We start from the raw sequence: 24613 nt of genomic DNA, 5'->3' as shown, positions 1-24613 counted from the left end.
GGATCGTCGCACAGGACCGGAAACCGAACTGCCATATGGAAGCTACGGTGACAACGATCCGAACCTCAAAATGGACAGTTTTGGATCGATCAGGTGCATAAGTCTGCAAGGGGATACGACAAGCGTCCAATATGCATGTACTTGTCAAGAAAGACGCAATCAATCGTCATTATGAGAGCCTTCAACTGCCCCGGCATTCACCGGCCCTCACTCGCTCGCGTGGAGAAATTGTCGGTGGCTGTAGACAGCCGTACTTTCTGTGTTTTCTTAAGACATGACATGGGCATGGCAGCGATTGATGACTGGAAATTTGAGGGGCTCTGTTGTGCCAGACGTGCAGAGCGCCAAGCCAACAAGCTTTGGTAGCGGTCCAGTTCCGAAAGCAAGTCATCTCCTCAAGCTTTTGAATTCGAAGTGTGCTTCATCATCATTTATTTGGATACCAGAGTCAGAAATTGCTTGATCGGTGTTACGGAAAACAAAATTGCCGCTGTTTGAGCTCGCGATCATAAGGAGGTCTCTACCCATGGAGTAAGCTCTATCGTCCCGTCTAATCATCTGGGAACACTCCAATAGGTAGGTACCTTCCTCTTTTTCAAGTCCACACGGACGGCTCCGGAGTCCTCTCGCCCGATACATGCGCGCCACTGTTTGCGCATAGATTGCAGATGCATCTGACAGCTACACTACCGGCTAGCTTGGTCGACTTAAGCTTCACATTATCCAGGTTCGGGATTTCTGTCAAGCGGGGGTGACAACCGACCATGCAGATCTAGCACCCCTTTTCGAAGTCCCGGCATGCACCTAGATATGGCCCGAGGTCGCATTTAAAAACCAATAAAGTGACTGCCGCACCAGTCAGATACACGGAAAAGCGAAGGTACGCGTAAACACTCGGGGGATAAATTGATTAAAACTTGAGGAAAATCATCGTCCAGCGCCACTGAGGGGAATTCTATATTCATATTTGGACTCAAGCCGCTATGCTACCATTTTTGGTATCTTGCCCGGTGATAACGGTTTGCACTTTCCCCAACCATTGACTTTAGGAAAGTGAAGTCGGGAGTGGCGTCGCTAGGCACACTATCATGCTTTTATTCGACTGCTGGCCTGAATCAAAGAGTTGGCCAACTCATCTTCCCATGAAGTCATTGAAATCCATGGAAGTCTTTGACCGCCCACCATAACTCTCGAATGCGGCAGTTGTTCTTCTCATTCAAGCAATGAGTGATTAAACGAGTATCTACTTAGAAACCCCAGATTTCAAAAGTCGTAACTCAACTGCAAGAGGAGACATAGCGACATTAATCCCAAAGCCATTCCTCTGATGCTTCATACCGAACTTCTAGTAGGCGTAGAGCTTGACGTTCTCATCCTCACTCTCCCGGATCTTGTTGTTGACCCGGATCAGCCATACGCGCATAGCCCAGGCGCACATGATGCTGGTAGCGGCAAAAGCGATCATGCTTGAGAAGCCCATCATGTACTTAGGCCCGTCAGAGCTGGGCCAAAGATAAGCACAGTAGATGTATGCGAGGTTAGCAGTGACATTGACCAGTGAATAAGCCACAGCTTTCTTCTCAGGCGTTTGAGAAAGCGTGTTGCTGACCCAACCGAGGATTACAGAACCAACACCTGATACCAAGTTAGCGGTGAAATTCTGGAGGAAACCACACAATGACTTACTGTAAGCTCCCGTTGCGTAGAGAAAGGTGGCCGTGTAGCGAACGGCATTGTTCTGGCTGCCGCAGGTCATGGCAAAACCAACAATAGCCAGGCTTAGGCCAGCAGTAATGTGCCAAGTCCTCTCGTTGAACCTGCCGCTAGACCATGCAAAGGGAATTCCTAGAAAGCCAGATACGAAGTAAGGTGGCGCTGTTGTTTGTCAGTCCCGTATTCCAACGCAGCAGGAAATAAAGGCTTACCTGTGAGCAGAAGAGCGGTAGTAGATCGGAAGCCCCTAGCAAAGGTGTAAGCATCATCTTCGCCAATAAGAAGTTTCTGTCCTGTGTCGAGTAACTCACATGCTGCGGACAATGGTAGGGAAGAAGTTGTTGAAAGAACAAGCCGAAATGTGCAAGTTCTGCATGAGGCAAAAGAGCCAGGTCTTCGGATCCTTGCAAGCTTGCTTAAGACCCTCCCAGGTCGATCCTCTTTCTTGATGGCCGACAGTGTCACGACGGATGCGCTCAACGGCCAGCTTGCGCTCTTCCTCGGTAAGCCAGCGCGTCTCGGATGGGTCGTCGGGGAGAAGGAAGAAGCCAAAGATGGCCACCAAGGCAGTGACGGAGCCTTCGATGATGAAGAGCCTTCAAGCGTGCTGTCAGTATATGCTTTACCATGAATGGAGCGAAAACTCGTACCATTGCCATCCAGCAATTCCCTTGACCTTATCAAGTGTTGCGAATGTAGCAGCAGCGATCAGACCTGAGCAACCAGTGCTGACCACCTGGCCTGTGTAGAGAAGTGAAATTCGAGTCGCTAGCTCCTTTCGGGTGTAGAAGATCGACAACATGTACAGCGCGCCGGGGTAGAATGGCTATATAGTTGTTAGTATGGACGAAACTTTTCTCCTTCCCTATAAATACTTACTGCTTCGACAAAACCAAGGAAGAACCGACATGCGACGAGCCCAGAATAATTCTTGACGCCTGCAGTAGCAGCAGAGATGGCCGCCCAGCCAATCATGCAGATTGACATGTACGCGGAAGGCTTCGTGCGAGTCAAGAACATGTTTGAAGGGACTGCTCCTGGTCAGCTATGTCGCTGGTATCATTGACAATAGTCTTCGGTGGCGACTAACCTTGCATCAGAAGATAGCCGACAAAGAGGATGGAGATGGCAGTGTTGTATTCGACACCTTTGAGGTTGAGGTCCTCTTCGAGAGTGTTCAGACGAGCTTGGGGCAGGGCGTTTCGGTCGAGCTATTGGGACGAGTGTTAGCAGAATAGCTTAGTGGAACGGCACAGGACGATCGACATACGTAGTTCAAGAAGTACATGGCCCAGAGAATTGGCTTGCAGAATGTTAGCGCTAGATCGTCTGATAGTTGAGCTACCAGACTCACCATAATTCTCCTGTCAAGCTTTCGGACAAGAGCTATTTCGACAGGATCGGTCTTCTCAGCTGCGCCAGAGTAGTCTCCAGAGACAACAGCCTCCCCCTTGACCGACTTTTCGTCATGTTCGATTTCAAGGGGGCCGCCAGGCTTATGGTCCAAAGTGGTCGACATAGTGACAAAGGCAGAGAGTCTCGGAGGCCAGATTCTTTGTCGATAAGAAAATGAGAGAATAGAACAGGCGAGCTGGTCTCTTGGAGAAAAATTAGAAGAAATCAAGGAGAGAAATAGCCATAATTATACCTTCAGATATCTACCTGTCGAATCGAGCCCCGGGTTTGCGGGGATGGTTCGACCACACTAAGCACACTAACCCCCAGAACTCCAGATTCCCCGCAACGAGCTTATCCCACGTTTGCGGTGGGTGGCAGCAGACCCGGGGCTGGGGATCGTACGGGGCCAAGACCAGTTCGCCGGGCCTTGGCCCGTGCTACGCCGTTACGCCGCTACTCCGCTACTCCGTGTGTGGTTGGCCGCCGTGCTTATCCCGCCCTCCGGCCCCCCGTTATCGCGTTATCCCGTGCCCCACCGCGGGGTTCGGTGTAAGACCGGAGCTGGCAGAAGGATTCCGTCCTGGGAAAAAATAAAAGTGTTCGAGGGGAACACTTGAATGTCATTGGGACATTTGAACCGCCGCGTCCTTCCTCCTGAAAACGAACGAGTCTCTTGCCTGTTGGCTTTCTCCACAAACATCCCTTGCTGCAGAACCAACAGTAATACCAAGACCTTCATTTCAAACCAGTCCTTCACCATGTCCGCCGCTACCGTCTTCGACTCCACGTTGTTCGGCAACATCTTCGGTACCGAGGAGGCTCGTCAAGCTTTCTCCGAGAGATCTTATGTTGCCAACCTGATCAAGGCTGAGTGCGCTCTGGCTGAGGCCGAGGAAGCTGAGGGCATCGTGCCCTCTGGTACGGCTGCTGTTCTCAGAGAGCACTGCGATGTCTCCAAGATTGACTGGCAGTTGCTTGCCGCCCGCACTGAGATTGTTGGCTACCCAGTTCTTCCCTTGGTTGAGCAGATGTCAAAATGGGTGCCCGAGGAGACCTGTAAGTCGGCCAGTGAGCTCGGTTGGGTGTTGTATACGGGAGCTAACACAAGGTCTTCTCAGCCGGATACATCCACTGGGGTGCGACGACCCAAGATATCATGGACCTTGCCTCAGTTTTGCAGATGAAGCATGGTCTTGAGATCGTCGAGCGCCTCCTCCGCAAGGTCACCTCCACCCTCGAAAATATGTCCGCCGCCTACCGCGACGTGCCGATGGCCGGCAGAACCCACTTGCAGCACGCCCTTCCCATCACCTTCGGATATAAGTGCGCCGTCTGGCTTGCTGGCTTCCGCCGTCACGTCAAGCGTCTCGAGCAGATCAAGGAGAGCTGCCTTCTTGTTCAATTCGGCGGTGCTGCTGGAACTCTGGCTTCTTTGGGTACTTCTGACAGCGGTATCCGCGTACGCAAGCGTTTGGCGACCATTCTTGAGCTCCAGGACCCGGTTATCACCTGGCACGTCGCGCGCGACACTGTTGCGGAAATCATCAACTACCTTGCCCTGGTTGGCGGCAGCTTGGGCAAGATTGCTCTTGACTTGATTGTCATGTCCTCAAATGAGCTGAACGAGGTATGTCTATCATGACGTCATTTTCGATAGGTTCCATACTGACATGACTCTCTCCAGGTTGCAGAGCCCTACGTTCCTCACCGTGGCGCGTCCTCCACCATGCCTCAGAAGCGTAACCCAATCTCCAGCGAGGTAATCCTCGCGCAGTCCAAGATTCTTCGTGCCCAGGCTGGCCTGGTACTGGACGGCATGGTCTCCGATTTTGAGAGAGCATCTGGCCCTTGGCACTTGGAATGGGCTGCCATTCCCACTGCATTCATCTCCATTGTTGGTTCTCTTCACCAGGCTGAGTTCGCTCTTTCTGGCCTGCAAGTCAACAAGGATGCCATGTTGGCCAACCTGAAGTCTACGCGTGGTTTGATCGTCGCTGAAGCTGTGATGATGGACCTGGCTAAGTACACTGGTCGCCAAGAGGCACATGAGATTGTCTACAAGGCCTGTGTCGAGGCTCATGAGAACAGTATTTCCCTGCAAGAGGCTTTGGAGAAGTCATCACAAGTCACAGAACACCTTGCCTCAACGGATCTCTCCAAGCTGTGCGATCCCACCAAGTACTTGGGATGCTGTCAACTGATGCTTGACGAGCTCCTGGGACAGAAGACTGTTCAAGTCAATGGCAATAGCAACGCCACAAATGGCACACATTAGTTAGTGGAAGGGAGATTGAAAGTGAAAAAGGTGAGCATCAATTCATGGCGAAGGCGTATACCAACATAGAATCCATATCAATCATTTGTCTTATACCATCCAACGGTGTTTACACCGTAAACGTGTTCGCATCTTGAGACCGACTTCTGCTACACAATTCACGGGCTAGAACTAAATTTGAAAGATATCGAGAAACGGTTTGGATTGTTTCATTCATCTATGAAAACCTCTGGTTTGGAAAGATAGTCTCGTCCTTACTTTTGGACGCCTAGCGTTGCATCTCACACCCCCCTGTATTTGCCTACGTACGTGGCGATTCTCTCATGGTTCTTGGAAACGCTCAACAACTTCCTTGCATATAAATGCGAAGTTCTTTTCCACTAAACTTGAAGAGATGAAGAGTCCGTTTGGACTATGAAATGGACTATTATGACGTTGCTCAATGGGGAATGGCCCTCTTAGGCGGGAAGTGCTGTGTTGGGTCACCCAGCGGCATGCAACTAACCGAGTCATGCGGGAACACCACTGCAGAATTTCCGCTGTGGGCGGCGCATCCTGAATCTTCTCCACAACATCGCATCACCATCGACAGCTCATGCGCGCGCGACTCCTCTCATGCACTGTCGCTGGCATCTGGGCTTGAAAGAGTTTGGGACTCCTTAGACTGATGATGTCGACGGCGCCGGTAGCATGAATGGACAGGAAACCCCGGGCGGAGCGCAGTCTGGACAAGTTTGGTGAGAACTCCGCCCCTTGAGAAATTTACCGTCTGCTGACTTGCACCGCAGTGACCGCTGTCGGCGGTATGTATTTGACCAACTGTTGGATGCGTCTTTGATCGAAAGAGCGCCCATAGGCAATGGAACCAAACCACTGACATATATTCACACTTACAGAAGAAAAATACGCTGCTATGGGGATGGCGAGAAGGTGAGCTATTCCCTCGGACTGCTGCAGCAACCCGAGAGCCATCTGCCGATTCAACTGACGTATCCACCTGTAGTGCACGCCCTGCACCGTGGGCGGTGTCGCCTGCGTGGTATCAACCAAGCTCAAGCGCAACCGAAAGAGAAAAAGGTAACCAACAAGAAGTCTCTCATAGCTGCAGATTTCAGCTAATGGCTTTCAAGTTACTACGAGAATGAAGTTGTTGATGAAAGACGGAGCGGGTCAGCTCCGGTGAGAACCCCCGAATCAGCGGCCGGTGTGGTGGACTCGGCTTTGAATCCAACAGAACCTTCACAATCGCGAATGGTCGGGCAATCCCAGTCAAGCGTTTTAGTATCGAACGCCTCCGACAGGTCGACATCAACATGGCTACGTCGTGCAGACCTGGTATCAATCGCGAGGTCAAGACAGGGCCCTGAGCCTGTGATTGGCCACATGGGCCGACTGATCTCCAACGATGATCAGATCGCCATGTTCGCAGGGTCTTCGACTGGGGTTCACTTCATCAGTCAAGCTGAACAACAGTTGCAGATGCTCCGGATACACACCGACACGTTTCCAAGCAGTGTGTATAGCCTATACTTACACAACATCTGGGGTAACCCGCCGAAAGACTCCGAGGCGCACTTGATTGGTGCGATGGTTGCTCAGTTCCCTCGCAACGCTGCCGATATCCTCGAGGCCACGATTGATCGCTGGACACCGCTTTATCCTATCGTACACAAGCATTCGACTTTGGAAGCATTTAACAGGCTTCGAGATGATCCGGAGAATTGCGATCTCAGTATTCTGCACCAGGTTCTAGGGCTTCTGGCTTTGGGAACTCTGGGTCTTCCGGGGACTTGCACTCAGGCCCACGAGCACTTCCTATGCTTGTCTGAGAAGTACTACCACATGTCTGCAACTCTGACGAGCAAGCTGCATGAGAGGCCCTCGTTACCAACGCTACAGGGACTAGAGATTGCTCAGATTTACCTCCAACTTTCGTCTCGGTACTCAGTCGCATCTCAACTTGGTGGCATGGCAACACGCATGGCGCAGAATCTCGGACTTCATCGACACTCTCAGCGATTTAAATTTGATCCCTTAGAGACAGAGCTGCGACGCCGCGTCTGGTGGTGCCAGTACTCTCTCGACGCGTTGGTAGCCCTCTCCCACTCATCTTCGCCAATCGCTAACACCTCCGTCAGATTCTCGAGTGCCTACCATGGAATGCCGCGACTAATACGGGACCAGGATGTGGACACCGATCTTCCTTCACGCGTAGACCATGATCAAGTATCACGCGAAAGTGTTGCTTTCCCTCTTCCGGGGGAGCGGTCACAGGTTGACACAGCCTTGTGCATGTTCAAGCTGGCAGTCATTGTCGGAGAAGCTCTGGAAAAGCTGTACACGACAACTCGTCGACGTGGTGGCGTAGCCAAAATCACGCAGTTGCAGGCCGAGCTCACCATGTGGGAGCGAATGTTGCCGACTGAGAAACTGACCGATGCGGACGACGATGGGGGAGACCTGCTTCCGGCAGTCAACATCGACACGTTTGAAGTTGCCTTCCTGCGCGCCGCCTTCTGCAACGCAACGGTTCACATTCATCGACCAGCACTGGCTTTCACGACGTCTGATCCGCAGTTTTCGGTCTCTCTTATTGCTTGTGGCCGTGCCTCCGCGGAGCTCATCCGTCTGTTTACGATAGGAATTGGCGACGAGACCACCCCTCGAAGACTGGACGCCGTCACCATCGCACACCTTTATCCAAATGGCATGCACATGCTTTGGCAAGCTGGCTTGACTATTCTCTTCGCAAGATGGAAGGGCCAGCCAATTACCACGGACGAAGAGGACGAGGATTTAGTCAGGACATGCGCGACGACCTTGCGCCACCTAAGAGCGGACGATGCCAACGGCTACATTACACAATGCGCCGACGTACTAGAAATGCTCCAAACAAAGACATTCTCGTCGAAAGAAGCCCAGCCACCGGTGCTTGACCAGTTGCAATGGAATGTTTGGGACTGGCCGATGGCATCGGCGTTGGAGCTCGCAAACACACTCGACGCCATGCCGTTGGATCTCCAGTTCGAGCCTGGCTTGGGACTTTGAACAACACGCCCAAGGATTATCATAACCTAATGTTCTGTTCAGACGCCCAAAATGTACTCTGATGGTCATGTCAAGCCTTCAGCTGCCCATCTCGACTCGCTGCGGGCTGTCGGAGTTCGGCCCTAAACGGCCTAGTGTCGCCACGATCGCCAGCATTCAGCCCCTCGCATCCTACCTGTGTTTTTTTTAATCACATTGGTCTCTTATAGAGACGAACAAAGTGGCACGAAGATGGCGCTGAATCTTCCATTTGATATAGAGACCGCGACGGTTGAGGACCTTAGGTGCCCCTTGTGGAACACGATAGCCCTCCTGTCAACTCAAAACTCCAAGAATACCCAACATTCCCACCACATTGCGCCTGAACCCTCCATTTGACTGTCGAGACCAGTCCAAGGAACTCCCGCAGCGAAATCGCTGATCATGGTTCCACGGGAGAGCCCTCGAATACCATCGTCGGCACCCTTGACGATGGTTAGTCTCCTCTTACTGGCTCCCCTCACCTTGGCCGCAACCACCACAGGTGCCCTCGCAAGAGTCAGCATCTTTTCGGAAATTGCATACTCGACCGCGCGAGCCTGCGCAGCTGGCTGCCTCGTGTACAATGGCGCCTATCCTTGCGGGGTCGGCGGGTATCAAGACCTCGGGGTTGCTTTGCAATGCGGTTGCCAATCCATCAACGGCTGCTACTGCAACACTGGGCTGGGTAGCTCTGCCACCTCATACATCTCATCGTGCGTCAGCAGGGGATGCAGCAAAGTCGAGAACTGGTCAATCGATCTGACAAGCATGCTGGATCTGTACGACTCGTACTGCGCGACCGCCAACGGGCAAGCAGCCAACGCACTGAGTGCGCCAGCAACTCTGACGAGCGAGCGAACGTCCTTGAAAACCACGGCTAGTAACGGCGCAGGTGCCTCGAGTAATGGGCAGGCAACGCAGACCTCGAGGCTCGGCTCGAGCAGCACGTCGTCTGCCGAAGCACAACAGCCGTCGGCAGCGGCGGAGAGCGGAGGGCTGAGCCGGTCAGATATTGTCGCACTCGCCGCGAGCTTGGGCGTCGGAATACCTAGCCTGCTTATAGCTGGCATGACGCTTTACTTCCAGATCAAGAAGAAGCGCAGAAATACTGTCGGTGAGAGCTATCCTTCAGCGGAGCACAGCATCGCGCATCATAATGTGCCCGGTGGACACATGCACGGGAGCATATTGCCTCCTATACCTCAAGCAGCTCATCCCAAAGCCTGGCATTAGCCATAACGAGTGAGCATACAGTGAACCAGGGAGGGTGGCAGAGTCCACAGTTGTGGGCTGGAGATGGAGGCTGCCACGGTTGTGCCTCAAGCTAGGTCGGCGCTGGGAGAGGATAGATGTAAATAGGTCAGCTCGAAGCTGTTTGTCGCTGTAGACCGTTCTAATGAAGGTGTGAGATGATTTCAACAACCAGAAAAAAAGCAATGATGCTTGAAAGTTATGCAAGGTGATACAAGTGAAGCCTGGGTGAAAACTCAACAAGGGCGACGTGCAGCTCGGCTAAATTGGTACATACCAGTCAGCTCCTTGAATTGACAGCAAGCTCGTCGTCATGTCAGCGGCTTTTGGGATTCGGCAGTCCCGTCCAAGCCGTTCAAGACAGTCGGTAGCAAACTGGCGCGCATCGGGCGGCGTGATGGAGACTTCAGCGATGACTGACAGCGGCCAGATCAAGCAGCGGGCTGAAACAGAGAACCTTTCTTCGGCCGGCTCGAGATACTCACCGCAACTGGCGAGTACCTCGACCACGAGCGTTGACATGTTTCTCTTGGCGGACGTCTGAAGCTCCTCATAGTCGGTCTCATCGTCAAGGTCAGGGCCCTGCTGGAGAATCTTGGAAGACTGCACCCAGACAAGATCGTTAAGGAACATGCGGATGATCCGAAGGGCGTTCCAATATCGCAGAGCTCGCAGAGACGGGTACCGAAGCGAAATGCCCTTGTATGTCAAGCGTGAACTCTGCCCCGGAAGCCTCGCTGTAAACTTCCAGTCCTCTGCAACACCTTGGCCAAGCCTCAAAGTCTCGATATCCAGATCAAGTGCCTCCCACACTAGGTCTCGTCTGTTTTGGTCATGGACGCGCTCTATCCTTGACCTCAAACTAGCCACTCGGTCGACAATCGGAGCTGTCATGAGAAACGGATCGCTGAGATCCAGCATCGGCTTCGCACTCTCAAACAGCTGCAGGAGTCGAGGAGGAACCGCTCTCTTGGTATGCGCACAGCTGGTCCGGATGTTGCCACTTGAGTGGAGGAAGAGAGTGCGCCCGAGAGGCGTCTCCAGCTGCTTGGGTCCACGCAGGCGGAGAAGCTCCACGGCCCCGACGGTGTGGGCGTTCCAGCTGTCGAGAGACTGCTGGCCTGTGAAGACAATTGCCTCGAAAAGGCCCAGTAGAAGAACGGCAGCGAGCGTTGAGTCCTGGACGGCAAGGTCTGTGGAACTGAGACATTTGTTGGTTTGGCAGAGTGCTTTGGCGTAGTGCATTCGCGCTTGCTTCATGAGATTCCCATCAGAGCACTTGAGGGCAAGGCTAGCGACGGAGGCGGCCATTATGGCGGCCGACATGGCATTTTGCTCATTCAACCCGTGGGGATACAGTTTAGGTAGGTACTCGAAAGGCGAAGATGCGATGTATTCGACCATGAAATATGTGCGGGCAAGGTCTTCGATAGGGGTTGAAACATTCCGATAACGAACTACAGATACATCAACCTCGGAGGAGGGATCTGCGGGCGATCTGAAAGCGGTATTCAACTTCCGAGCGGCATGGGGAGCGGCGCCGGCCGCTTTCGCCCCCGCCGCCGACGTCGACGCGACCGCCTCTGCATGTTGCCGTTGAGGAAGTTTCAGCTGAGAGGACGACGCATCCGCCGACGGCTGCGGCCGAACCTTGGCCTCGTGGCGCCTTCTCGGCTTCCGGTTCTGTACCTTTAAGGCGGCGTTCGCTGTCTCATCCCGAAATAAGAAGTCTGAAAGATCCCTGTAGCCGGGGCAGGTGATGTTCTTGCGGGAGCACTGAGTACATCCGGGCTGGATCCGATCACACTGCGGAACGGGAACGAAAAAGGAACAACGTTAGCCTTGGCCCCCTTTGCGTCTCTCGGTCGGTTATGTGCGAAGTGCGGCGATGCGCACTGCGGAAGTGGTGCGTTGCCACCATCGTAGGGCTGACCTGACCGGTTGAAGCCCGAGGATACGAGCGGACCAGTAGGCGAAAGGGGGGGTTTGGACGGGAAATGATGGGGGATGGAGTACGAACCCGGAGTCTTCCCTTGCGACAGGGGTAGCACGCGTCTGATGGCCGGCCGGAGAAGACCATGATCGGGACCTGGCCAGACAATATAATCTGAGTTTGGGCAACTGGCCGTGGGGGACTGTGGTCCGCCGGTCGAAAGTCCCTCACCGATGAATGTTCTCCTTGACTCGGCGCGGGGACTGGAGATAATGTCGAAGCAGACAGACCAAATGGCGGTGCGTCAGTGCTTTCTTTCTTGTTGGTGGCTGTGTTTGGGGGCCGTTGCTACGCCGAAAAGCGTCGGAAGAACGGCGTTGGCTCCAACATCCCGGCTCTTTCACAACCTGGGTTCCACGTCGAGACGCCCACCCCATTTGGTTTAGTCTCGTATTTATGCAGAGCATTAATGAACATCTTGAGTCTTTGTGAACGAAGACCCGCCCGTATTGCTCCATATTTCATCCCTGCAAACACGACTTTGAACAAATCAATCCAACCTCTCTACGGCGGTACGCGGGAGGCCTTCTTGGTGTCGTGAAGCCCACTACATTCGGCGAAGACTTCAGCTGAGCTGGGGTTGCTGAGAAGCACTTACACGGCAATGGTAGTAAATCGAGCCCCATTTGCTGCGGTATCAAGATAGCGGATTTTCTTTGCAATAAATCCCTCCACTTGCTTACGATTTCAGGTAATGGTCGGATATCAGTGCCGGTCGACTGTAGCGAGTGCGAGCGGCGGGGGCCTCTTCATCAGTCCTGCTCTGCGGTCTATGGCTGCCTTGGCGTATAAAGACCAACATGAGCTCTTCAATATGGTGGCTGAATATGAATCATAAAGCCTGTTGAAGCCAAACTAATCACTTTTCTTCTCTTGCTGACTTTCCCAAAATCTTGCACAACAATGGGTCGCCCTTTTGACGGTAGAGGAGGGGTCTCAGTAGTAGAGGTGGCTATCTACGGCCCAAGTCTATTACTCGCAGCCTACATTTCTTCCAAACTTGGATTCAATCGCTCCGCTGGCTGGATATATACCGTCATATTCTGTATCGCTCGATTTCTTGGTTCAATCATTCACCTAGCCACGTACGACAACTCGTCTGTTGGCTTGATGCAAGCTGCCCTTATTCTCAATGGGGTTGCTATTTCGCCACTACTCCTAGCAACGCTCGGAATGGTTTCCAGACTGTATTTTAACCCCGAACACCAAGAACGTCTCAGGAAGCTCACACCTTGACAGCTTTGACTGGGTGAAGGCAACCAGAGGTTCTTCACTCAATACTAAGCACTTCAGAATTATCCAGGCCGTATTATTTGTCGGCCTAATCCTAAGCATCGTTGGTGGCACGAGTATGAGCTACTCCTCAGACGGCACGTACCAGCCCCATGCCATCACAAAAGCATCTATACTGCTATACCTTGCTGGCTTCATTGCAATCACGGCTGTCATAGTCGTCTCCCAACAAGCCTTCACGCCCCTCAGCCAAGTCCCTCATATCGAGCGACGCTTGCTTGTCGCGATACTTTTGGCATGGCCTTTTCTATTGACTCGAATCATTTATTCGATTCTGGGTACCTTTCTGCACAGCAAGACGTTTTCTATGGTCAAGGGAGATCTGGGCGTCTACGTGACCATGGCTGTCCTTGACGAACTTGTTGCTATCGGCATATATATGGCACTTGGGTTCTTCTTGGTGAGAAACGACTCTCCTGCGACAGGAGAAATTGCCAATCGTGCATGGAACAGTCGGGCCGCGGATTCCGTGGAACCGGAACGCATCCAACATGGCGAAGAAGCCGAGCAAGGTATGCCTCTTCGGCTGTGAGAGCGTGGGCCAGTAGTTCGAAATGACAGAGTTCTGTCCCTTATCAAGTACCTTAATAGTGGACATGGGAGTATCGTCTAGATTCGTTGTCTCTAAGAAGTTGTGAGATTACAGTGTTTCAGAATTATCTATGTATTGTGACGGCTACCCGGGAAGTAGAAACTGATTGATGGAAGCATCATACAGAACCCGACTGATTGTATAGCATACTATACTGGCGCTATGCTTTGGTAATGGTTTGCGGAGGTGCTGCCTTTGCATCCATCCTAGTCGTGGCCCCATGCTTCTTCAACGGAAGAGTTGACAACTTGCGGCGATGGAGGTGCTGCAAAATAAGTCAGCCTAGGCTTACAAGTCACAGATTGATACGATACATACCAAAGCCGCCGCAACAACTGCCATTGCCTGCGCTGTACATTGGTTGCTGTCGATGGAGTAGCCCCAAGCTGTCTGCTCCCCTTCAGTACATGTCGCCAATGCACAAGTTTTGCCTTGATCGAAATCGGACGTAAGCTGTTGCGTGTGACAGACTTCGGCATCCACGTCCATTCCCTTCATGAAATGAAGCCCCCTAATGACTGCGGACGCAATACTGCTGCCGGATCCATTGACCCGTATCGTCAAGCCGTCCGCTGGATTGACTGTTCCAGTAACGTTCTGGAGGGTTCCGTCACTAAAAACGCTGATATTGCCGGTACCATGTCTTTCTGACGAAAGTGCGTAGCTGGCGATGAACAGGTTGATGACCTCCTGATGACTGATCTCCCGAGCCAGGGCTTCGCACATCATTTGTACACGGCGACCGAAGTCAATCTGAAGGTCGACAGGAAGATCGAGCCCCCATCGTCGGCTGAGAATCCAAGTGGCGGCTGCCTTGCCGCTCTGCGAGTTCACGCGGATAACTTGATCCATCGGAATACCTAGATCCAGCGGGTCGAGAGGAAGATAGGGGATGTCCCAAGCCGGCTGTTCCCCCCTTTCGAAAGCTTCGTTCCGCCACGCAAGCCCTTTACGGATGATATTCTGGTGGCTGCCACTGAATGCTTGTAGGGCAAACTCACCAGCGTACGGTGCACGCTGGGAGATTGTCAGTCCAGTGAGTCTTTCAAACTTTTCTCTGATCTGTGGAAGATTTGAAAAGTCCAGGCCAGGGTGAATACCCCTCGAGAAGAAGTTCAAAGCCAGAGCAACAAGATCCACGTTTCCACAGCGTTCACCATTGCCAAAAAGGCAGCCCTCAACCATACCAGCGCCGGCTAGCATGCCCATTTCCGCCGTAGCAATTCCGCATCCACGATCATTATGGGGGTGAAGCGATATTCTGATCTTTTTAGGCTCAGATAAGGAAGCCTGAAAAAGTTCGACCTGGTCTGCAAACACATTTGGCGTGGCTACCTCTGTGCTGGTGGCTAGGACGGCAACCAACGGATCCTCTTCAGTCGCCCCCCAGGCCTCTTTAACAGCCTCTGTGATCAACAACGCAAATTCGGGGTCAGCTTCGTTGTAAGCTTCAAGACCAAAGGCGAGAGTCCAGTGGGTGACGGAGGCAGATTCCGGATCGTCTTTCGTGAGAGACCGTAAGAATCGAACTGATCTCACAGCCTGTTCTACAGCCTTCTCGCGAGTGAAACCTTGGTACTTTAGTTGTTTGTCGCTGGTGCATATGTATGTGCAGATTGCGGCTCGCTTGGCTCCCCGTAAGGCTTCGACCGTGCGGGCCAAAAAGTCTTCACGCGTCGGAGAGAGTCCTCTGATCCGAACGTCATCTGGTACCGCCCCAGGAGTCTCGATGAGACGGCGCGTGAAGTCGAATTCGATTTGGGAAGCCGCAGGAAAGCTTACTTCGATCTCCTTGTAGCCAATTGAGACGAGCATCTGAAAGTATTCCCACTTCTGCTCCACAGTCTGTTTGAACGGGTAAGCACCACTTCTTGAGTCAAAACAGGCGTACCGCGTACCAATGGGTTGATGAGAGATTGGTTACCATCTCGAAGATCTGTAGACAGCCATATAGGCGGTCTTTTCAATACTCTGTTGGGCCATTTCCGGTTTGGATTTTCAAACTGCAGAAACCCAGCATACTTATTTTGGGGATCTGATAACCTCCGTGAGAGTGAGTGTCAATTCATGTCTTAGAGAGTGAACGACGTACATCTTGACAATTGATATTTGGCGTCTTGACGCAGTAGAACCTTCAATACAGAATGTCGTTGACGCAGAGCACCTACTTGACCGAGGCGACGAGGGCGGTTTTGAAGAAGCAAGAGGAATCATAGTTGCCGGTCCCACATCTATATGTCGTAACATCATAAGCCCTGCAAACCTTCTTTGAAATGGAGCTGATTCAGTATCTGTTGCATTTCCACAACGGCCCTACTAGGAAAGTTCGGACTGTGCAGCGTCACAGTGTGATTAGACGTTTACCAAAACCACCGCCAATGAGAGAGCTTCCTGAGACTGAACCCCATGGCAAAACAGACTATGCAGTTGTCTTCTCGATGCTTTCTAAATTGTCCGGCCCCTCGGCACACCGTGGTCCTGGACAACGCGGATGAACCTGACCAAGTCCAGATGAAACCTTTCGGTTGGCATCGAGGTGTGGAGTTTTCTCACCATTAGATCTGTCTAGCCCAGTTGCATGACTGGTATTTTTGAACTCTATTTCCATTTTCTACGTGCCCAACCCCAATGAAGAACTACGAATGTATCGCAAGCTTTCGGACCTGGGATGTCCCAAACGAGAAAGCACCGAAGACCATGAGTCAGGTCACTTGGTTCGTCCCTGGAGGTTACAACGTTACCCCAGGTGTAAGCATCGTAGGTTGTTGTGTCTTGCCGCGTGGCGTTCCATTCTATCGGATAACACCTCGGACCGGTAGTTTGCCTCGACGAACGCAGTCTGACTGAGGCAGGTTATGATATTTGGTTGACCTCACCTTCGCTACCTGTTCTAGATGGGACCTAATCTGACTACCCCGAAAGTCTCTGCACGGGGTGGTCGGCACTCCTGCCCCTCATTCTGATCCCGTAGCTTGCGTGCACATAGCCACGTGCATCCTCGTCTGCATGCGCAGCCCCATCATTCTCCGACTTCGTTAAATTGGACCCAAAACCTTATCCAGAACCCTGACAATTGCCTCAACCTCGTTCACTAACACGTCTTGGTGTAAGCTCTCTGGGAAGCATGTCTGCAAAAGACAAGAATCACGATGTTACTCACCGGTGTTGTAGTGCACTAGGCTGACCCGCACTACACCATCATCGTCGAGACCAAGAGCCTTTTCAGCCAGTCTCTTGGAGAAGAAGTGACCCCAGCGAATTCCGATATTCGATTGTGTTTCGATGGCCTCTACTACGCTCTGTGAGGATCTTCCCCTCACCGTGAAACTCACAGTCGGTAGTCGAACTGCGGCCTCGGATGAAGTTTCTCCACGGATGGAAATGTCTGGTCTTGAGTCGAGGTACTCAATGAGGCGCTTCTGAAGCTTTTCTTCGTGCTGGGTGATCTCATCCCATGTCTTCTTGGGGTTCTTCCCAAAATAAGCGACAAGGGGTATGATAGATTGCGTCAGCTCATAGCTGGCACCGGCGAGCTCCAGTTTATCCATCAAACTTGCAGATGGATTGAAATAATGTCCTAGCGGTTTCAGTTGTTCCTGGGCCTTGCGTGAACCGTATAAAAGGGAGATATGAGGCCCATAGACCTGATTTTCCACGTGTCAACTCATGTGATACTGATGCCAGATGCTTTCATTCTCTATCAATAATCTCATAGACTCGGGGAGCTCACCTTGTACCAAGAAAAGGCATAAAAGTCTGCGCCAAGTTCTTTTACGTCAATCGCCCGGTGTGGAGCGTAGGCAACGCCGTCCACGCAAAGAAGGGCACCGGGAATCTCGTGCACCGTATCGGCAATGGCTTTAATGTCATGAATGCTACCAAGAATATTACTAGCATGTGTACATGCCACAAGGCGTGTCTTGGTAGTCAATAGACTTTGAAGAGTCTTGGTATCAAGCTTCGGGTTCGATCGATCAGCTGGCGACCACCACTTGATGTTCGCGCCAGCGATTTGGGCGTAGTGAAGCCATGGATCAATATTCGACTCATGGTCAATTTCAGAGAGAATGACCTCATCGCCAGCTTCGAGCTTGATGGAAGCCGCGAGATTCCGCAAGACCTGAGTGGTGGATGCTCCAATCACTCGAAGTGAAGAAAACCTATTAGTCTTCAGTTTTCTTGGATGACAGCGTCGGTCTCACCAATTTCGTCAATGCCAGCATTGATGTACTGAGATGCGATCCGATAGGCCTCATCAAACTTGGCGGTTGATGTGCGCGATGTGCTGTAAGTTGCTCCAAGCTGGACATTGTTGGTTATGAGATACTCTGAGATACTGATCATGGTAAGCTCTTACACGATAGCACGTCGTCGTCAGAGACATCACTTACCTGTGGGCAACACTGCCTAGCACTTGACTGCCACCAGCGTTATCGCCAAAGATCTGGTCCTTCTGCAAAGACGGAAATTGCTCCCTGGCCTTCTCGACCGAGAATAACGAATCCATGGCACTTGCAGTAGGAAAGTGGAATCCTCCAGTTCCTATCGTTGGCTCTGATCAGCGTTGCTATTGGGTGACGATGCTCACGAACATCCGGCGGGGACCTGATTGATGAAGTAATAGTGGACTGGAGTAGTGCCGACCCCTCTTGTTCACACCGGATCGGTCTGGAGCCTGCGTTTGTGCTGTCGCAGAACCCGCTCTGACCGCCAATGAACACCACAGCAGTGGCCGGCCTCGGCTATCTTCTAGCTGCATATGCAGAAAGATGGCGACCGAATGAACCTGTACAGCCGAAGTTTCTTCTTATCGACATCTCACCCCTCATTAGCAGCTCCAACTACCCCTCACTCCTCAGTATCTCTGTGGATAATGAGGCCTTTAGGCTGACCTTTAAAGTATATCTCCTTTCAAGTCAGCTCTAGAATGCTTCGCGTCTCGCCATCTTACAGTTAGCTTTTGTACTGAAGAAAAATATCTTATGGAGCAGCGTAAGTAGACAATGATCCATGTACAAGAAGATGCTTGCAGCTTCCATGCCTAACCTAGGAAATCTAGTCGTCGAAGTAGGAGGAGTCCCCGTTCGGGTTGCTCCAAACGGAGATAGTCCTGAAGCAATCGCATCTTTTGAAGGTCTCATACGAAGATTGAAAACGACTTCAGTTGTTGCTCAGATTCCTCAAGCAATAAGTGCGCCATCTCGACACGTTCGAATACTACTATCGGTCGACTTTGATGCAGTCTCTGGATGGTTAGGCACAGGACAGCACCCACGTAACTGCTTGGCAGACTATTCCTCAGGCTTCTTCGCAGGCCATGTTGGAGTGAGCCGTCTGATCCGTCTTTTCAAACGATTGGATGTTGCCGACAAGATGACTTGGTTCATTCCGGGTCATTCAATGGAGACATTTCCCGTGGAAACCCAGTTGATCATTGATTCTGGAGCAGAGGTCGCATTACACGGCTATTGTCACGAAGACTGTACGAGACTAAGCACACAGCAAGAGAAGGACATCTTCGAGAAGTGCATCAAACTTGCTCAATCTCTCACTGGAAAGAAGCCTGTTGGATACCGAGCGCCCCTCTATCGACTACGAGAAGAAACGATTGAGTTGCTCGAGAGTGAAGGCTTCTTATATGACTCTTCACTAAGCGATCACGATTCTCAGCTATATCAACTCACAAAAGGGCCGTCACCAGTACCGGTAGACTATTCACAGCCTGCACAGACTTGGATGCGACCCTGTGCTTTGCCAGAGCCTTCCAAAGTCGTCGAGATCCCCGCCAACTGGTACATGGAGGATATGACACCCTTGCAGTATCTACCGAACGTGGAAAACTCGCATGGATACGTGCCGTCTCAGTCGATTGAGAGGATGTGGCAAGACAGATTCACTTGGCTTTGGAATCATGGACCGGACGGCGAAGGTCCTGCGGATTTCGTGTTTCCGTTAATCTTGCATCCTGATACATCTGGAATGGCACACATTATTGGAACTATTGAGAGCATGGTGCTGTGGATGAAAGGTCATGGAACACAAGTTGAGTTCGTCACCTATGAGACGGTAGCGAGATCATATTTGAGTCGAAAGGGGCATGCATGATAATATCTGGTGCCTCTCCTGGTGGATAGCAGTACAGTTGTTTCCTTGTGTCGAGAGGGAAAAAATGTAATCCGCAAAAACGTTAATAGACGTCTAGACACTTCAACTGAGGGCTCACCGAGCTTCGAGATTGAACAAGGAGAAAGTAATACTTACTATGGTCGGAACCCCACGTCAATTGCGTGGAACGCACGGATGAGACTGCGTCGTATTCGCCCTGACTTGCGCATCCCAGGCACCCCGGATGCATGTGTTGTAATACGGGCCGAAGCATTGGTCCAGCCCAGCAAGTTTAAACTTTAACATATGACCCCAACCACTGAAAAGGCACCGGCTGGCCACCCCAGAGAGCATTTCCCCGGAGCAGATGTGAAGAACGCTGTGGAAGTGGGCAGTTTCTAAGTTGAACCCTCACGATTTTCGTCGATCTACCTTAGACTTTGCCAGTGACCACCGCGAAGCTTACTACTCCACAATGGCCGCGAATAGCTTCCAAACGCGGGTCCTAGAAATACTGAAAGCAACCAGAAATGTTGGCATCAATGCTGGCTGGGCTCCAGCAGGTCCGAAATCCCGTGCTTCCTGGCGAACCATTGCGGAATCGACGGTGGAAAGACCAAGTTCCTCGTGCTGACTATAAGTAGACCAGGGTATCAATGCTCTCTCAACTCTATCGTCGCTCTCAAAGAAGCTGCTTGAAGATGGAAATCCTAAAGAAGCAGGCGCAATCCAAGAGGTTCTCACTATCGCCACGGGATCTCCTGACTACGGAGGCATGGGACTTTCAACGGACATGAACTTATCAGAAAAAGACATAGATGAGGTGGTACTTTTGGCATCCGCATGTAAGAACTCTCACCCCCTCGTTCTTTGTTATATAGTGCCAAGAACGTGGTTGCTGTTCGGGTCGTACTGAGAATCGGATCTGTAGGGCTTGAGTCTCTCAACTCAGCCGAAAGGTGCGGTGGACCAATCGTGCCCTTGGTCAATAGGCCCGCTGGCCGCCGTCCTATGAACGTCACGGAGAAGATATTCGCCTTGCACGATGTAAATCTTCCAGGATGGGTACGCACTGGGGACACCATCAGGATTTCCGTTGACTGGGTCATGGCCAGTGAAGCAACTTGGCACGTAGGTTTGGGCGCTTAATTTCGTGGAGAGCAACCCCGATAACGTATGACAGGGCATGCTTCAAGCGTACAACAAGCTTGGAGATCCTGGTATTTTCTCGAACTCCAGGTTTTGGCTTGCAGGCGATCATGTTGTTGATCCCAGGATTATGGACACACCGCTTGTCCAGAAGCTTGTTGGCCAGATGGACTTTGCAAGAAAGAGGTTCAAAATGACCGAGTTCCAAGGCCACAACTACACCATCATGCATACAGAGTTCTACCGCGAGCGTGCACAGCCTGGACAGATAATCATCGGTTCTGATTCTCATACCTGTAGTGCGGGCGCTGATGGATGTCTTGCTATTGGCCTAGGCGCCACCGAAGTCACGATGGCGCTCGTCACTGGCGAGATCTGGTTCAAGGTTCCAGAGGTTGTTGAAATTCGCCTGATCGGCAAACCACGACGAGGTGTAGGCGGGAAGGACATTATCCTATATATACTGCAACAACTCAAGCGCAACACCGTTGCGGCGGACAGAGTTGTAGAGTACACTGGGCCAGGATGTCGATGGCTGAGCCCCGACGCCCGCTTCGCTGTTGCTAACATGACAACTGAATTTGGTGGCATCACAGGCATCTTCCATGCGGATGAAGTAACCAAGCAGTTCATCGATTCTCGAAAGACGGCTCATCACAAGACCGCTTCTTACTACTTCAAGCCGGACGAAGGTTGTTCATACGCTGAGTCTCACATCATTGACATATCTCTGGCGCAGCCATTCGTGGCTCGATATCCTAGTCCCGATGATGTTGTGCCCGTGTCAGAGGTTGCAGGCACACATCTCGATGGCGTATTTATCGGCGCATGCACAACGGCGGAGGAAGATCTCATAATGGGAGCATTGGTTCTGCAAGCTGGTCTCGAGGCAGGAAAGCAGCCCGTTGCGGGAGGAAACCGCCGAGTGGTACCGGGAAGCCGTCCTATCGCGGACTACTTGCGAAAGTCCGGACTCGCAGAGATCTATGAACGTGCTGGCTTCACCATCGGTGTTCCAGGATGCAGCTATTGCGTGGGTATGGGTGCGGATATGGCCCAGCCAGGTGAGGTCTGGTTGAGCAGCCAAAACCGCAACTTTGAAAACCGAATGGGGAAGGGTAAGTGGTTTTGAAACACGGATATGTCTTTTTGATATTTACTAGAACTGATGGTGTGTTGTAGGGGCTATTGGAAGTTTGGCTTCCGCCGCAACGGTCGCTGCGTCGTCCTTTGACATGGTCGTGACATCGCCGCAGGAGCTCATCGATCTTGTTCCAGATGAGCGATGGAACAGCATCAAAGGCAAAGGCTCACTTCCCGAGGGACCTCTCACCCAACCGCTCTGGGTCGAGCCACCTGGACAAGATGCCGAGAACCAAGAGGGCGCAGAAGATGAGCAGGAATTCAAACTGACTGACGCCAGAGCGGGAGACAATGGGGCAACAGGATCTGGCACTATTAAGAGCAAAGTCTTTCGATTGGGAGACTTTATTGACACTGATGCGGTACGTCTCTGACCCTGCTTTTAAGACAGATATTAGACACTGACGTTACTGACTGCTGCTTATCAGCTTGCCCCGGCCCAATATCTCCTTACATCAAAGAATAACGAAGAGTTAGGAAGCCACTGTCTTGAGCACACCACCCCAGAGTTCCGACAGAAGGTCAAAGAAGGTTACGAGGTGGTCGTCGCCGGCAAGGCGTTTGGGTGCGGATCTAGCCGCCAGGAGTCTGTTCAATCACTGCTAGGTTTGTCTGTCTTTGACTGGATGCAACGCGCTTCTCGGCCTGGAGTAGTAAGGACCATGCTGAACATTTGACAACAGGTGCTGGGGTGAAGTGTGTTATAGCCCAGAGTTTTGCCTTCATCTACAGCAGGAATCAGCCATCTTTGGGACTATGGGGGTTCATCATCAATGATGCTCAATTTTACGAGAAGGCAAACATGGGAGCGGACATCGAGATTGATCTTGACCGCAATGTTGTGACCGTTGATGGGATGTCTTTCGATTTCCAGCTTTCTGAGCTAGAGAAAAAGCTGACCAAGATGGGCGGTATGACAAATGCATTCAACCAATTTGGACAGCGAATCTACGACGTCTTGACTGGGCGAAGCTCTAAGAATGGCAGTGTTCTCAAGGAACCTAAGGTTAAGGCCCCACAGGACGCTATGGCTTGGTAAACTGGAAAGGGTTTTGGACGCCACTTTGAATCGGTATTTTCCTGGATTTCCCGGCCTTTTGTCTATCCCCTCTAGCACTTAGTTAGATGATGATTTAGACCAACCAGTTTCCATTCTCGTCCTCGTATCCCATGTCAACGTAAGTCCAGCCCTGCTGAGTCATAACGCCATCGATGACCATGTGCTGGGACTCGATGTTGTTAGAGAATCTTTCCTTCCTGATCGTCTTATGGGCGTCGTTGATCTTGTTCATCTCCTCATCGGTGAGCGTTACCAAGCGGATGTTCTCCTCAATGCGCGATTTGTTCGCGCTCTTCGGGATAATGCTAGTTCCACGTTGGACAGCCCAGGACAGCGATACAACGCCAGTGGAACAGTCATGCGCCTTAGCGATGCTGGTGAAGAGTTCGTGAGTGAGGATTTCATTCTGCGCGGATCGCGATCCGCCCAGGGTACTAATGAAGTTAGTAATCTCTGGTGCCGAAGGAGCTGACGGTCTCACCTCCAGCCCATCACATGAATGCCCTTCTCTTGGCAGTAAGGCACCAGCTTCAGGTTAGGGTTGAATGCGTGCATCTCCACTTGGTTTATGGCAGGCACAATCTTGGCCTCAGCCAGGAGCTCATCCATGACCTTCGGCATGAAGTTGCTAACGCCAATGGTCCTGCACTTCTCCCCAACCAGAGGCTCCATCAACTTCCAGGTCTCGATGAAGGTAGGACTCTCCCACTTCTTGAGAACCTTCTTCTCAGGGGCGGATGTGGTGGCCCACGGCCAGTGCATCAGGAACACATCGATGTAGTCGAGGCCGAGAGCATCGAGAGAGATCTGCAAAGCTGCCGCCGGGTCGTGGTGCCACTCTCCCCAGAACTTGGTCACCACAATGATCTCAGACCTAGGAACCCCACTGTTGCGAATGGCCTTGCCGACGACCTCCTCGACACCATAAAGCTGGGCAGTATCGATAAGGCGGTAGCCGACCTTGAGGGCGTGAATGATGGACTCTTCTAGGGCCTTGGCGTCATCCGTTCCTTGACTGCCTGTAGCTTGTCAATCCATTGTGTTTAAACAAGCCAAGGCTTTTTACTTACCTTGCCAAGTTCCCAATCCAACGGCAGGGAATTCGAGTCCTAGGATTTGCCCTGTCAGTTCGGCAACCTTTCCCTGGCAAGAAGCAGCGCACCATTATTGAGCTTAAACGTCTTAGTGCAAATTGGCGGCGCCATAGTGTCGCTGTAGATCTGTGAATCTGTGAAAACCGACAGGTGATCTTGTAGTTCCTGTAATCGGAATAATTCGCGAGGCGTCAAGAGGTGGTAGTGGTAGATCGGTGCGTCTGCTGTGCGACCTCTACTGCGGGGAAGCAATGTGTTTGGGTATGACGTCATTCGAGCTACTTGTGCTGTCATTGGCTTATACAATGAATTAGTGGTTTTCAACACTCATTGAAATTGAAAAACGGCTGGTTCTAGGGGAGAAGATTTACCCAGGCTGTAGATCTAGCATCTAACATACATATCCATATCGGAAACGAAGTCAAGGGTGCGGTGTTGCAACGGGGATAAGCGCAATACCATGGTACCAAGCACAGGG

The 24613-nt window shown here is 51.8% G+C and overlaps 7 protein-coding genes across 7 annotated transcripts; 3 read left to right on the top strand and 4 right to left on the bottom strand.

Annotated features, from left to right (window-relative positions):
- Positions 1 to 1345: 1345 nt before the first annotated feature.
- CGCS363_v003917 (putative transporter) lies at positions 1346 to 3232 on the bottom strand (the record flags this gene model as incomplete). The annotated part of the gene is made up of 9 exons (XM_036635766.1): positions 1346 to 1635; positions 1687 to 1875; positions 1926 to 1960; positions 2025 to 2309; positions 2364 to 2539; positions 2593 to 2744; positions 2804 to 2924; positions 2984 to 3016; positions 3068 to 3232. 9 exons carry the CDS (start codon positions 3230 to 3232, stop codon positions 1346 to 1348), a joined length of 1446 nt encoding a protein of 481 aa, XP_036500589.1.
- A 637-nt stretch (positions 3233 to 3869) lies between these two features.
- On the top strand, positions 3870 to 8434 carry TAD1 (Trans-aconitate decarboxylase 1; the record flags this gene model as incomplete). The annotated part of the gene is made up of 8 exons (XM_036635765.1): positions 3870 to 4167; positions 4230 to 4738; positions 4796 to 5385; positions 6175 to 6189; positions 6283 to 6316; positions 6390 to 6463; positions 6517 to 7473; positions 7525 to 8434. 8 exons carry the CDS (start codon positions 3870 to 3872, stop codon positions 8432 to 8434), a joined length of 3387 nt encoding a protein of 1128 aa, XP_036500590.1.
- A 1533-nt stretch (positions 8435 to 9967) lies between these two features.
- On the bottom strand, positions 9968 to 11017 carry CGCS363_v003915 (uncharacterized protein; the record flags this gene model as incomplete). Its single annotated transcript, XM_036635764.1, has 1 exon — positions 9968 to 11017. The coding sequence occupies one exon, from the start codon at positions 11015 to 11017 to the stop codon at positions 9968 to 9970; it is 1050 nt and encodes a 349-aa protein (XP_036500587.1).
- A 2727-nt stretch (positions 11018 to 13744) lies between these two features.
- On the bottom strand, positions 13745 to 18091 carry LEU4-1 (2-isopropylmalate synthase; the record flags this gene model as incomplete). Its single annotated transcript, XM_036635763.1, has 7 exons — positions 13745 to 13849; positions 13903 to 15429; positions 15483 to 15520; positions 16745 to 17228; positions 17315 to 17727; positions 17787 to 17920; positions 17976 to 18091. The coding sequence occupies 7 exons, from the start codon at positions 18089 to 18091 to the stop codon at positions 13745 to 13747; spliced, it is 2817 nt and encodes a 938-aa protein (XP_036500588.1).
- An 866-nt stretch (positions 18092 to 18957) lies between these two features.
- pgdA-0 (Peptidoglycan deacetylase) lies at positions 18958 to 19689 on the top strand (the record flags this gene model as incomplete). Its single annotated transcript, XM_036635762.1, has 1 exon — positions 18958 to 19689. The coding sequence occupies one exon, from the start codon at positions 18958 to 18960 to the stop codon at positions 19687 to 19689; it is 732 nt and encodes a 243-aa protein (XP_036500586.1).
- Positions 19690 to 20164: 475 nt separating this feature from the next.
- Positions 20165 to 23020, top strand: acoC-0 (putative aconitate hydratase; the record flags this gene model as incomplete). The annotated part of the gene is made up of 7 exons (XM_036635761.1): positions 20165 to 20252; positions 20334 to 20534; positions 20621 to 20820; positions 20873 to 21956; positions 22021 to 22343; positions 22410 to 22587; positions 22665 to 23020. 7 exons carry the CDS (start codon positions 20165 to 20167, stop codon positions 23018 to 23020), a joined length of 2430 nt encoding a protein of 809 aa, XP_036499518.1.
- Positions 23021 to 23114: 94 nt separating this feature from the next.
- CGCS363_v003911 (Glycerol 2-dehydrogenase) lies at positions 23115 to 24246 on the bottom strand (the record flags this gene model as incomplete). The annotated part of the gene is made up of 4 exons (XM_036635760.1): positions 23115 to 23475; positions 23523 to 24060; positions 24112 to 24150; positions 24204 to 24246. The coding sequence occupies 4 exons, from the start codon at positions 24244 to 24246 to the stop codon at positions 23115 to 23117; spliced, it is 981 nt and encodes a 326-aa protein (XP_036500584.1).
- Positions 24247 to 24613: the final 367 nt, after the last annotated feature.

The sequence above is a fragment of the Colletotrichum siamense genome, assembly GCF_013390195.1.
Source record: "Colletotrichum siamense strain Cg363 chromosome Unknown KSG_Cg363_contig02, whole genome shotgun sequence".
In the NCBI taxonomy this organism is placed as follows: domain Eukaryota; kingdom Fungi; phylum Ascomycota; class Sordariomycetes; order Glomerellales; family Glomerellaceae; genus Colletotrichum; species Colletotrichum siamense.
This window is presented reverse-complemented; position numbering and strand designations above follow the sequence as displayed.